At 40.0% G+C, this 14,251-nt stretch overlaps 1 protein-coding gene across 2 annotated transcripts in view; it reads left to right on the top strand.

The window, feature by feature from the left end:
* The window catches only part of KCNMB4 (potassium calcium-activated channel subfamily M regulatory beta subunit 4), a 52,162-nt gene that overhangs the window by 30,655 nt on the left and 7,256 nt on the right, over nucleotides 1-14,251 (top strand). For both annotated transcript variants that reach the window (XM_018576359.1, XM_018576358.1), the window contains one exon: nucleotides 3,928-4,055. In XM_018576359.1, the coding sequence (XP_018431861.1) occupies nucleotides 3,928-4,055 (128 nt within the window). The remainder of the gene's footprint in view (nucleotides 1-3,927; nucleotides 4,056-14,251) is intronic.

The following is a 14,251-nucleotide window of genomic DNA, read 5'->3' as shown; positions in this document are numbered from 1 at the left end:
GGTCCCTTAAGAAATCGTCCAAAAGTTTCTTGAACAATTCCACATTATTTGCTGAAATCAGCACCTGTGGCAGTGAGTTCCAGACCCTAACTGATCTTACTGTGAAGAACCTCCTTCGCCCCTTGTGCTGGAATTTTTTCCCCACCGATTTTAAGTGGTGGCCTCTAGTTTTTGTAATGGAGTTAATTTTAAACAGTTTATCGCTAATGTTGCTACCACCATTGAACATTTTGTACATGGAGATCATATCCCCCCTCAATCTCCTCACCTCCAATGTGAACATGTTTAAATTTAGTAGCCTTGTCTCGTAGCTCTGGTCCTCCATACCCCTAATTAGTTTGGTTGCCCTCCGCTGGACTTTTTCCAACTCAAGGACATATTTTCTTAGTACTGGTGACCAGAACTGGACCGCGTACTCCAGATGAGGTCGAACCAATGATCTATAAAGTGGCAAAATTATAGACTTGTCCCTGCAATTTTCCTTGACGTGTTGTTTTACAGTTTTATTAAACCATATTGGTTTAGTCTTTGATCTTTTGCTTTTGCTCCCTAATGGTATACACTTTGAAGTAGCAGTATGTAGTGTGTTTTTAAAACAATCCCACATCTGGTCTGTGTTTTAGGTTTTGAAATAAGTTTTCCCATTTTATTTCCCCCACTAGGTTGCGCAGCTTATCAAAGTTGGCCCTTCAGGTTACATTTAAAGTGGGTAAACAGCATTAAAAGGACATCTGTACCTTTGCTAAATTCACCCCCAAGCTATACTACTCTACCCCCAAGCTACTTATCATAGTTCAAGAACACCAGCCTCATTCGGTATTTCCAGCCTGTTGGACGAAGAGCTCTTCAGCAGATCTTTGGTACCCCTGTATACAGCAAACGCTGCAGGCCATTGTTATGGTTATTCAAAGACCTGGGTGGGGAGCAGTAGAGTGCATGGGCTAGAATAAGGGAAGTTTGAAACATGGTTTTGCCAGAGTTTTATGCCATGTACTGTAAGGTTGAGCTATGCTGTCAGAGGTGACACATGCAAACCAGGATTATTATGTGTTTTAGTTTTTTTCTGGTATGCTGGTGCCAGAGATTACCTAGAGAAAACATAGAGACAGCCTTGATGTGCTCAGGAGGATCAGTATCTAATGCTGTAGGTCTCTGGATGCTAGTGAGATCTTGAAGAATACTACACTGATTGTGTTGCAGATATCACTGCACAAATACAGTATATCATTACAAAGTGAAAATTGAACAGCTGAGGACACATTGGTGCTTCTGGCTCCTGGGAAACCAGTAAATATCTGCAGACTTTAAATGTGTCTGCTTTTCATTTTTGAAAAAATAGTTTGGGCAAAGAAATGTCTTCTCTCGTTTTGCATCTTTAGCTGGAAAATAAACTTCTTCTTGTCAGGAACCCAAAGTTGCTTTTGTGGGTTCCACACAACAAACCAGCAATTTTGCATAATGTAGTTACTACCATCCAAAATTGCCTTGACTGTAATCTCCCCCTCGGCTATGAGAAACAGATTTGCAGTATTCTGGTAGAACAGAACTCCAGCCAACAATAACAAGATACAAATTATATGATAGCCTGCTAAAAAAAAAAAAAAAAAAGATAAAAGAACATAAACAGCCTTTTCTGCAATATTCAGCTTCAATCCTAGATTGCCATGCAGTACTTAATGCTGCCACTAGATGCCCTCAGTCTGATGGTCAACATCATTAAAACCATTCCTTTTCAACCCAGGTCATCTCGGATCCACAACAGCCTGTGACTGGAAGGTGGTGGAGATGCAGCACAGTGATGAGTTCATCTTTCTGTCTCTTTGATTTCTCCTCCTATCAGCATGCTTCTTGTCAGCACATCAAATGCAGCCTCATAATACAATTGTTGCTACTGTAGAATCAGTAATGCTTACAGCTGCATAATAACATACTGTATGTGGACAGTCCTATGCTTTAAAAAAGTGCCCTTGAATTTTTTCTACATGCTGTATAAGTGTATAAATATTACATTATAGTGATTGGTAATTGCCTTTGTTTATCCATGGTAGTATATTAAACCCAAGTAATCCATGCTGGTTGTGTGGAGCTTTGAATAATTAAGGTGATTGGCAGAACTGTTGTGCTGGTAGGAGGACCAGCCTGGGCCTCTATGGCTTAATTGTCTCAGGATGTTCAAGGCTTTAGCCATTGTACTGCCTTCAGCTCTGACTTACAGTATATATATGATGAGGTCATCACATCAACAGGGTGGTGTATTTTGGTCTAAGACTACTTCAAGTATGTCAGAAGCCAAAACTTTTGTTTTTACTTTGGGTTAGACTAGAGAATGGTTAAAATTGTTAAAACCCCTGAAAATTGTTTTTCTTTCTGCTGGATTCATTTTACGTGTCCCATTGGGGAGGGTGTCCTAAGCTTCCTGTCTCTAGACGTAACAGGAAGTGAGTTTAGATCTCTCTAGGCTGAGTTGAAATCCGCTCTTAGACAGTTGTTACCTGCACAAGTGTCCTCATTGGAAAAATACCCCCTCTATTCCTTTTCCAGCAATTCAAATATTTAGTTTTTCCCTCAAAGTAAGTTCCAAAGACAACAGTAACCAGGAGTAATTGAGATACTTTTTCTTAAAGGGACATGTGACTTTTTTTCTAAAACAATACAGACTAATGATTTTAAGGCAGTTTCTTTATAAGTATGAAGAACTGTAACTCAATCCATGATTATTCAGGAATGGAGAATAGCAACCAGCTATAGAGGACCACCAATCTCAGCAATCTATGATTATTCAGCAATGGAAAATGACCACCAGCAATCATTGATTGCTGAGAATTGTTGTCCCCTATAGCCGGTTGCCATTCTCTATTGCTGTATAATCATTAATCCCATCAATCCATGATTATACATCCAATTATACAGGGCTGCATTTCGGTCTCACCAGGGCTGCGTTTGGGTCTCACGAGGGCTCTGTGCAGATCTCACCAGGGCTGTACGTGGATGCTGGGCTCTGCACGTGAGTCCCAGGCTCTCCGGGTGGTGCGGGTGGGTGCCGGGCTCTGTAGGTGGTTTCGTGGCTCTCCGGGCAATGTGCTTGGGTGGCTGCCAGGCTCTGCGCATGGGTCTCACCAGGGCTGCATGCAGATCTCACCGTGGGTGCTGGGCTCTCTGGGCAGTGCGGCTGGTTGCCAGACTCTGCAGGCGGGTGGGATACGGGTGGTGCACGTGGGTGTCGGGCTTTCCGGGTGCTGCTGGGCTCTGCGGGTGGGTTCCGGGTTCTCCGGGGGATGCGGGCAGGTTCCCAGCTCCTGCCGGCTCTGTGAGTGGGTGCCGGGCTCCAGGGCTGTCCTTTGCTGTGCTGGCGCCTGAAAGGAGCAGGAGGTGATGTGCGGCTGGACAGGCACTGTCAAAGACGCCTGCCTGAGGTCCCCAGCAAACTCTAACCCCAGATATAGATTTGTCCAACTCCAACCACAACTTTTTACTTATTGAGGAATAGAGTGGGAAGAAGTTCCATCAGGAGGTTATCACAGTCTGTGACTCCACTGGCCAGACATCTTCTCATCCATGTGATACCAGGAGTGAAGGAAACAGCAAAGCACAGACAGCTATCAATACCTTACAGCGGTTCTTACCATTACCTACCTAAAAAACACATTTTTGATGCAGTCCATGTCACCATTAGGGTAAATCCAGAGCGACACTTCCCTGTTAGAAAAAGAGAAGATATCTCTCCAATACAGACCCAGACAGCAATAAGAAACTGGCAGAAATTGTAACCCTCCCCCCCATCCGAAATGTTTTTTTTAACTTTTTTGTTCTCTTCGCTCTTCTGTTTATACTTCATCTGTCTAAGAAAAATAAAATGAAAATGACAGATAAATAGCACATCCACTGAAGTAGGAAGGAAAGTAATTGTTTCAAAATCTATTTTAACAGTGCTCATATATCCCTCCATGTGAGAGAGAAAACCAGAAGAATTCTGAGAGTGTTTTGCGTTTTGAGGACTATTGGAATAAGGAGGTTGGCTTCCAGCCATTTACTTGCTACTTTAACCTGCAAAGAAGGTACAGTATTGTTTGATTTATGTACATCCCTACATGCATTATTGAACATTTACTAACTCTGTAACACTTATACACTACAGTAGGAGCACAAGGTATAGTTACATTCTTTTGTATGGGCATGTAGTCTGATTTTTCAATCTTGTCATTAGTTCCATGGGGGCTCCATGATATATGCAGACTCATATGTTCCCAAATGCAGACACATAATCCCATAATAAATCTTCATTGTCAAAATTTCATATTTACGACATGCACTCATCAGGGGAGCTCTCTTTGAGTTCTATGTACTGTGGAGTCTCTTCCTTATTACATTGTGTTGTCGTTAAACAGACTCATCGCTCGCACTGCTACTGCTTATTCGAGTGGCGCTTTTCTACTAAATTTTGCTCTTATTGCAAGACATTGCTTGTATATCAAGGCAAATTTTTTCAGAAATGTTTGCTTGTCTTGCAAAACGCTCTCAAACCAAGTTACTTGTAAACCAAGGTATTACTGTAGTTGCTCTGCTGAAAATAGACCAGAATGTTTCAAAGGAAGGACACATACCTTCTCACTCAGCTATCAAAGATTGCAACGTTAGTGGATTAAGGCCCCTTTTACACAGGCAGTATGTTCAAATCCGCCTGTCAATTTGTCAGACGGATCTGATCGGAAGCCCAATGTACCTCTATGGGTAGCTGGATGTAATTGGACATGAGTCTTTTTACATCTGATTACCGCCAACTCCGTCTCGGTCTGTAAAAAAACCAAAGGGAAATTTGATGGACCTGACTGTGACGGTTCTTGGGTATTCTCATGTAAATGGACATATGTCCATTTACATCCATCACCCCATAGACCTAACATGGGTCCGGTAAGTTGAGTTCCATTCTGCTCCGATTAGCAAGAGATCTGTGCACAGATGTCGTCCGTGTGAAAAGTGCCTAAGGGGCCAGAAAGTGTAAAGGCAATGCTGGGCTCTTTTATTAGAAAGCTCAACATGCTTTTCACATAGATGGTCATGGGTGCACCCTGTAATAAATCTGTATTTGTAAGATAAAAAAACAATCAAAAAGGATATAGTGCCACTGTTTATAAATGTGTTCATTAACATGTAAATGGGGAAAAAAAGGGTGAAATTACAAAACAGAGGAAAGGGGAGAACAGCAAAGAAACAATTATACTGGTGAAAACTGATTTAATCATTAAAGTGTACTAAGAAGGTGGCATTGTATTTTAAACAATCACATTCATTTGTAATACCTGTATGGAAAATGTATTGGCTTTAAATATTAATGTTCATTTGATTTCTGCATGTCCCCCAGACAGATTCTAAAGACAAATAAAAGCATGTTAGGTACTTAAAAAGCAATCAATAATCTCAGTAGAAGGAAGTAGTGCAGCCTTCAGAATATTGGAGTCTAGGTCGGCCATTATAATGCCTGTGTTCTCCCTGTGTGAAAACTCAGTCTTGAATGGTCACTGATGACAGGTCTGACCTACTGGCTACTCTTTCATTGCCAATTTTACTGTTTAGGCATGAGAGAACATGGTATATACTTTATAGAGTCACTGCACTGCACTTTATTAAACCCCATGCCAGCCTGGGGTGCCAGCTTTCCATAGGTTTGATTTAAGATTTCAGGGCACATGTACGGACCAGCAGAGTTGATTTGGCAAGTAGCTGTGTGGCATCAAAGAGGCTGCACAGCTAGGAATGTGCTGGTTTAGGGGATAAGTGAGTGACTGGCAGGTGGAGTTTTTAACCCAGCATATTTTCACTCAATATATATTTGATCAGAATATTTCATGATATTGTAGCCTTTTTAAAATATAGTTATCACAATATTTGTGCATATTTACTAAGCTTTTGAAGCTCATTTATTAAGGTAGTAGAGACTGTTCACTTTTCACAAGTGAATGTTCACTTAACTAAGTACATAAGGTGACACTGTGTATACTTTAAAAACAACTCCGGGAATTTTAAAAAACTTGCACTTGCAGTGGGGCTGCCACTGCACTGCAAGGGTTAAGTGCTCATTTTTCTCAAGGGGAGGGAATAAAGCAGATATACTCATCTGATGCTCGGTCCCACTGGGCTGCAAGACTGGTCCCCACAGCCTCTTCTCCCTTGGGCTTTAGCAGTCTAAGGACTGCTGTTGTCATCACATCTAACACAAGGCCATTGACTTACATTAGACTTGCGGACACTGACGGACATTCCACAAGCTGGAGCAGAGGGGAAGAGAGGTACGGTAAGTGCTGACCGCATCAGGACTGAGGAACAAGTGATTACTGGTTTATTTGAGCCACCTAGACAAAGCGAGAACTTAAACCTTGCAGTGTGGGGATAGCCCCCACTGCAAGGATACATTTTTAAATTCCCAGAGTTCTTTTTTCAATGCTCAATCATGTACAAGGAAAATGGCACACGACTGGATGAGTGAAGTGAACATAATTTCCTACACAGTAACTCTTTTGACTGCATACTCCTAAAATGTAATATGGTTTCTATCGCAAATTATCTAATAAATCCTACATGCTACAATTTGCAGGTTTAGTATTGCGCATATACGTTGTAGTTAAGAACATAAGATGAGCAGTAGAAAAGAAGATTGAAACGTTTCGTTTACTAATTTGTATTGCTATAGTAGTCCATCACGGGAGCGAACTTGGAGCGATGACTACTTTACAACACACACAGGGAACAAAAGTAGCCACCCTTCCAGAAGGAAGGATAGTGCCAGCATTCAGAGATGATTTGAGGATCTGCAGGCAAATGATACACAAATAAGATACATTTTTGTTAATAGTTAAAGTACTTGAATGTATTTTTAGCATTTAACTCCTGAGTTTAGTGTCAATTTAAGTCTCAAGTAAAGGGATTTGAAATTGATTTAGAGACTTCACAGATGTCAGTCCTCACTATGTAATAACACAGAAAGGATCCTACCTTCTCCAAACCCTTTATAAAGAGCAGAATTTTTGAAGATTGCCGTTATTAATATAATTCATGTTCTTTGATGTACCAGGAGGTGATTCTGCAGATTAAATCTCAGATTGCAGTGCACAGTTTTTTGGAAACAAGGATGCTTGAAGAGACAGGAACCCCTTCTCGCATGGACCTGTTAGGTATGCTGCTGCACAGGGTTCAGAAGGGCACTGGGCCCATACATTTTTGCTGAAGGAGCCACATGAGGAGCTATCTGCTGACTATATAGGAGCGGCCTATTGTGGCCACTGTAATACAGAGCCACTTTCTTCTTAATTTTGACAGCTAGGATTTGCTGGCAGTAGCGCTAAGTGAGCATCTGGGGAAGAACAGGGTGTATGGCGTACTTTGTTGAACTTTTTTTTAGACCCTAACCTTAACTGGTTAACAAATAAACAAATACATGGCTTAGGAAACTTGTTTACCAGTGATAACTAAATTTTTCACTGGTTTATCACTGAATTGCTCCCAGCCAACTGATTGGACAAAAACTGTGCAACAGCACATGAATGAAGTAGAGATGCACCAATACTAATACCAGGTGCCGATACTGGGCATTTTCATGAGTACTGCTGGGATTTGTAGTCCTCTATAGCTGGTGCCATTTTGCATTGCTGTATAATGTATTGCTGAGATTTGTAGTCCTCTTTAGCTGATGGTATTTTGCATTGCTGTATAATGTTTTGCTGAGATTTGTAGTCAGTGGCAAAACTACCAGGGTCACAACAGTTGCAGCTGTGACTGGGTCATGGTGCTCCACCACCGTCCTAAAATCATTGTCGCATGACGCTTAAAAAAAAAGGTATCGGTAAATGTTTTTGGCGAGAACTTGAGGAAAAGTATCCGTACTTGCACTCGGTCTGGAAAAAATGGTATCTGTGCATCCCTAATATTAGGTCAACACTGTCCTCACATTGCCCTCTCCTCCTGTTAGCAAGTGTCTAGTTATAAACTGACCACACTGTACAATGCAGTAGGGCTGCAACTAATGATTATTTTCATAATCGATTAGTTGGCCGATTTTATTTTTTTTAATCTTTTAAACATTTTTTTTAACTAAACACCACCTTTAGTTTAATATAAAATACGCAATTGCAGTGTTACAAACATAACGTTTACTTCAGAATAAAACTGCATGAACAACTTTTGCATTCGCACTACACTGGAATGCACGATATTGCGGTAATGTGCGTTCTAGTGCGGGCGATCAAACTGTGGGTGGGAGGCGCGTTTGGGGTAACATTGAAATGAATGGCAATGCAATGCACCTCCCGCAGCAGAATTTGTCAGGTCTAAACCGAAAAGGACCCTTTATAATTATTCTTTTTAATAATGGTATTGTAACAACATGGCGCTTAAATAGCTACAGTCAGGCAATGACAGCTGCCAAATAGCAAGATTCAGACAGTGGGCTCACCAGCCCACTGTCTGAATAGCCAGCCTGCTATTGGCCATTTCAAACGGCAATAACCAATAGCAGGCTGGGTATTGCACCCGCCCACTGCTTGCTGTGCCCTCCTCCCAGCATGGAGGAGAGAGCTAGGGGATCCAACCAAATAATCAATAATGAGAATAGTTGACAACTATTCTCATAATCGATTATTATCGATTAATTGATTAGTTGGTTGCAGCCCTACAATGCAGTATAACCTGACTGACTCACAGTCCTGCCCCTTCTTATTCCGGTCTGATTCCTGCTGTACAAAGGAATAGTAATACACTGAAAGATTCAGGATCACACTATCTAGTTTTTTTAAATATTTATTTAGGATTTTTTTAGATGACTGAATAAATGTTTTTTTTCATCTCTTATCTTTGATACTGCATTTTTAGCTAAATTTACCTAAAGGTGAACTCCAGGATAAGTAGATATTGTGTACATACAAGTGGCATGTGTATTTTTACTTGAACCTTGGTGTACTTATTTCTTCCAGACCTGTGCAGTAATCCAGTGTAAAACTTTCCTTTGTGCAGAGGTTTCCTGTAATAAAGACCGGTCATGGAAGGGAGGCTGAAAGGACCGGTCTAAGAGCAAGCCAGCTCAGAGGAACGGGTGAGTATAACTTTTTAATTCTATTTTTAATTCTAAATGTATTTATGTTGCAGCTTTGCATTTTTCTGTGCCATCTACCTGCTCATTTTACTATGCCATAGCCATCTTCTTTATACCATAGCCATCTTCTGGTATAGCTGTTCTGTTTTGAAGCTTATACTTAATCATAAGTAAGAAAGTTCCTGTATATGCACTGTACAGTATATGCCCTATATTTGCAAGCCACATGACTGATTCAAACATACTTTGTGATTATTGAGAAGCACAGGGATGCCCTTACAAGCAATATTCAGCAAGAACAATTCTTAGAAGCACTCCTTTTATCTTACAGAGGGTTTACAACCTACCGGAAGAGCAAAGAAAAGGTAATGCTAGTTTTAGTGGGTGTCTCCTGCTTATTGCATTCTTGCAGCAGGTCTAGTGTGACATACACAATACACTGAACAGAGATGAGTGAAATATCTGCTCTGCTCACATCAGCTGGTGTTTGAAGACAAAGGGGCACACAAAGTAGAGTTGCCCCCTTTCTATATTCCCATTCTAGCAATTGTAGAATATCTATTGTGCCATACTGTGCAGGCGAGCATTTCCTGAATGTTGTCAATTTACACCGAATTATATAGATAAATGCAAAAATACAAAGCTGCTTAAATGGTCTGCTGCCGTGGCAAGTCTTTTCTTTATGAATGATCACAGAGGTGACCTTTCCGTTTCTTCCTTTCTAAATCTCATATTGAAGAAGAAAATGAGAGTTAAAGTTTGTAATTTAATTGCCACGGGGACAGGCACCACTGAGCAAATGAATGTTATTCTATGTGAAGTATTTTCCTCCTGATCACCCTGAATGGAATGGCTAGTTACCTTTTATTAAGACAGATGTTTGTAAACAAACCATTAGCTCTAAACTTTTTAGCGGTCAGTTTATTTAGAATTTAAAGTAGATGTATGACATTTAGTTTGATAAAGTTATTGGTATCATAAAAATTTCCATGTTTCTTTTAAATTAAATACAATTTTATTTTATTTTAATCCTTTTTTTTGCATCTCCGTGCTGATATTCAGGCTTTATTCAGTCTACATGTGTTTGTTCCAGCATGGCTTCACACATGATTCTAAAAGTGACAATGGTGAACCATACCTGCTTATTGTGTGTCAGCACAGTCATTTGTAGCCTCAAATTGTATATGATAGCATGGCAATGCAGGACCACAGATGGGAGATGATTGTGATGTTATAACAGTAAGTGCCTGAACAGGCGCCATCATGACTGTAGAAGGTTTAAGTTAATATTACAGGTAAAGGTACTGCACTTGTCTTCTGATTTTGTTCCTTTATGTCTGGGGAGGCTCTCCTGAGTCCTAGATTTAGGCCTTACTCAGGGCCTTGACTTCTTCCAAGTCAACATCAAGCCCCATCCCTTCAAGTAATAACCTCAGCCTCTATCATTCATCTGTAAAATACTGGAGCCTCTGTTGCTAGTAGAGGCTCTGGCTTTGGACTATTTGCAGGGAGTTGAAGCTTACACCCAGTTACAAACTTGCCTTAATCTAGGCTTTGAAAAAGTTGAGCTTTGAATCCAGGGCTTTACCTGGCATAAAGGAGCGGATCTGATTAGCAGTATATACTCTGTAGTGCCGCCCACCGGAGCAGCAGTGACGCGACGCTCGGCGAGGTAAGTAAGAAGAAACCTGACCACTGGACCATGCTGACTCGAGTATAAGCCGAGGGGGGCACTTTTCAGCAAAAAAATCTCGGCTTATACTCGAGTATATACGGTAAGTAAAACTGTATACAAAGCTTGCAGATGGAATGACATGTTGTTTTATCATCAGCATCATTGCTTATTCTGCCTGTGAAGTTCAAGTAGCTGCCCCTCTATTTATGTGTTTACACGTTATGGCCAAAAAACCTGCAGTTGCATTTAAGTTAGGTTGTGCATTGAGCAGAACAAAAATATTATCCAGAGATGAACAGCTGAATATTTGGCAAATAATATCACTAGAAAGTTGAAATGTTGCAACTCTTTACTTATTTGTCAGTAGAGAATTACAGACATTTATTGAACCTTGTTTCTGATTGCTCACATCTCAGAGTAGTGATTATGAGAAACAAGTATTCCTCACTGTGACGCATGAGAGACTAAAGAAAATGATTTACTTCTTCCCCAGTTTTTATTATTGACAAATAGCCGTGCTAAAAAGTAATTGTAGCAATACAGAGGTCTGTCAAGTAATGTATACCTTTTTCTTAAGGGCTTTTTTTCCTAATTTTTAGCTGTTCGGTAAAACACCCTTTGTGAGTATAAAGGATCAGTTACTATGAGCACATCGGAATGCAGCACCTATGTTATAGACTAGGAGACCTCTGCACCTCATTACTCCTGCAAGCTACTGAAGATCTCCCCCCCACACCTGACAAAATTGTGTGGAAGCACCTGAGGCTTTAAATGCCACCTAGAGTTCACTAGCTAAAATTGGATGGTTATCTTGTCCATAATGACGGTGCATATTTCTCATATCATTATTCTGGCAAACAAGGAGAAAATAAACTCAGATAGCTAAAGTACTGCAAAGAACAATGATAATGCATGAATTGCAGGTGCTCATATAAACAAGTGACAGGGCAGTGATGTCACACATGGAGTGTCCCCCCAGTAGTGTGTTTTCATGTTTAAACTGCTAATTGGTCCCTTAACCGTATCTAAACTCAAGACCAAGCTAACAAGTTAACATTTGCATCCTTAATGTGCCATGCTTTACCATGCGTTGCAGGAATGTGATTATACATGCGTTTTACCTGAAAGTGGGTAGAGTAAGGGTTGGATAAAAAAAGGTAATTTTTTTAATCGGTGTCTGATTAGGGAGATTTCCCTTGACTTCCTTTTGTGCAGACTCAACAGGAAGTGGGATCATATCTTTCCAATGAGGAAAATACCCTCTTAGTCAGTTGTCATGAAAACAAACGTCCCAATTGGAAGATTTCCTCTCTATTTCCATTCTGGTGGCAACTCAAAATTTTGAATTTACCCTCACCTTTATTCCCATTGTACACATTGAGACACATTGAACACATGCAGCAATAATAATCTGACAGTGGTTCTAGCCCTTCACCACTCTCTCCAAGTCTAATTTAAAAAGCTTTGCCTTTAGTTAGACAGTTTAAGCACATAACATTTAAAATAATGGACTTGAGTGTCAGTAAAAGCTAATAGAGGAGGTAATGAGTGTCATATTTACTTGCATTTGTAACTATATGTTTATAATAGGATGTCTGTTCCCCTGTAATTATGACCTTCTTGTAAGTTCAGCGTCATTACCATGCATCAATAAGTCATGATGTTAAATAATATATCTATCAGTGTCTAGGCATGGCGCACACTGCAAGGCATAAACACATATATACTTCTAAATAATGACTGAAGCATTTATAGTCATGAAACTTCCATTTGAGGGCGATAATTATTTAAAAAGATTCAACTTTTATGAGGTTTCTTAGAATTTGATCATATTCAGACATTGCTAATAAATGTGTTTTCTGTAGAATAACTTTTGTCTCCAGGAGAATTGCATGATATGGTCACCACACAGCATGAAAATCAGTAAATTATCTGTTGCCACAGTTACACTATTCACTTCTGTGGACAATGTAATATCCTCTATATCTAATTAGTAAAGAAGAGCAAACAGCTTCCTGCATCTGCTGCCTAATAGATTTGATTTTTTTCCAGAAACAATTTTTTTCTGTAGACCTCATTTAACGTCTGCTTAGCTTCTGAATGTTACATACACACGTATTCAGTATGGTAGAGCAAAGTGCAATGGTCATATGAAAGTGTTGTAACTAAGAGAAACCACTAAGAGCACGGCTTAAAGTGACACTAAACTCAGGAATTAAATCTTATAAAATACATTCAAGTACCCTAAAGGACAATTAATCGTATTGTTTGCATATATCTATGAATTGAGACTTTAATGTCACTTTAAATATTAACGAAAATGTGTCTTTGTGTATCATTCACCTGCAGATCCTCAAATCATCTCTGAATTGGTGCTGACACTGTCCTTCCTTCTGGAGGGTGGCTACTTTTATTCCCCATGGTCCCTGTGTAAGTTGTACAGTAGCCACTGCTCCAAGCTCCCTCCCGTGATGAACTACAATCTCAGTACAGATTAGTAAACTAAATGTGAGATTGTAGTCCATCATGGGAGTGAGCTTGGAGCAGTGGCTACTTTACAACACACACAGGGACCATGGGGAACAAAAGTAGCCACCCTCCAGAAGGAAGGACCGTATCAGCATGATTTCAGAGATGATTTGAGGATCTACAGATGAGTGATGCACAAATAAACTAAAGTTTTGTTAATAGTTGAAGTACTTGCATGCATTTTTAAGATCCAACTCCTGATTTTAGTGTCACTTTAAGAAATTATTTCTAATTTGTTGCTGTAGGCCAGTGCTCTTGCATGGCATTGCTCCTTGCACTTCTTTAATGAATGAATCCCTACATTGAAATCTGGTAGACTAGTAGGATTTGACATGGGAAAGAGCAAAGTCCTGCTTAATGCTCGTTTTTAAACCCAGATGCTAATTTAAAATGGCATCTCTACTGATTTTTCTTCACTCCTGTAACCTTAAGAGCCCTCTTCCACCCTTACCCACATGTCATACTATCTCTGTTCCTCACCTTATAATACCTTTGGTTTATATTACGCTTACTTATGTCACTTTACTGTAATAATTTAGTTACAGCTGGACCCTTGTGAGCTGAAGCAACCTCTGGCTTCTCATTATATTTGGATACTCCATAAGCAAGATCTCGCTCTATTAGTTCCTGACTTTCTATCCCCCTTATGTTGCAAATATGCAGGCCCAGGAATTTCAGCACAGATATTCCAATAATAGAGATATAGGATATAAAAAATTGTCTAGTGGTTTAATACTTTTATCATATACCAAAATCTGAAATATTGGTTTTGGGTGAACTAACCCTGGAAATCATTATTTCTTTTGTTCCCCTATCTCATGTCACACCATGCCATGGTCTTCACTTTCCTCTGCACATACTATTTCTTCTACACCTTCCAAAATATAATCCTGTCTAAACACCTCACCTCAGTTTCTTTATTTTACGCCACTTTTGTTCCTCTGTGTTATGTCACGGTGCCTCTGCAC

This window comes from Nanorana parkeri, unplaced genomic scaffold, assembly GCF_000935625.1.
Source record: "Nanorana parkeri isolate BGI_ZX_2015 unplaced genomic scaffold, ASM93562v1 scaffold65, whole genome shotgun sequence".
NCBI classification, from domain to species: domain Eukaryota; kingdom Metazoa; phylum Chordata; class Amphibia; order Anura; family Dicroglossidae; genus Nanorana; species Nanorana parkeri.
Note: the sequence above shows the minus strand (reverse complement) of the source record. Positions and strands in the feature narration are given on the sequence as shown.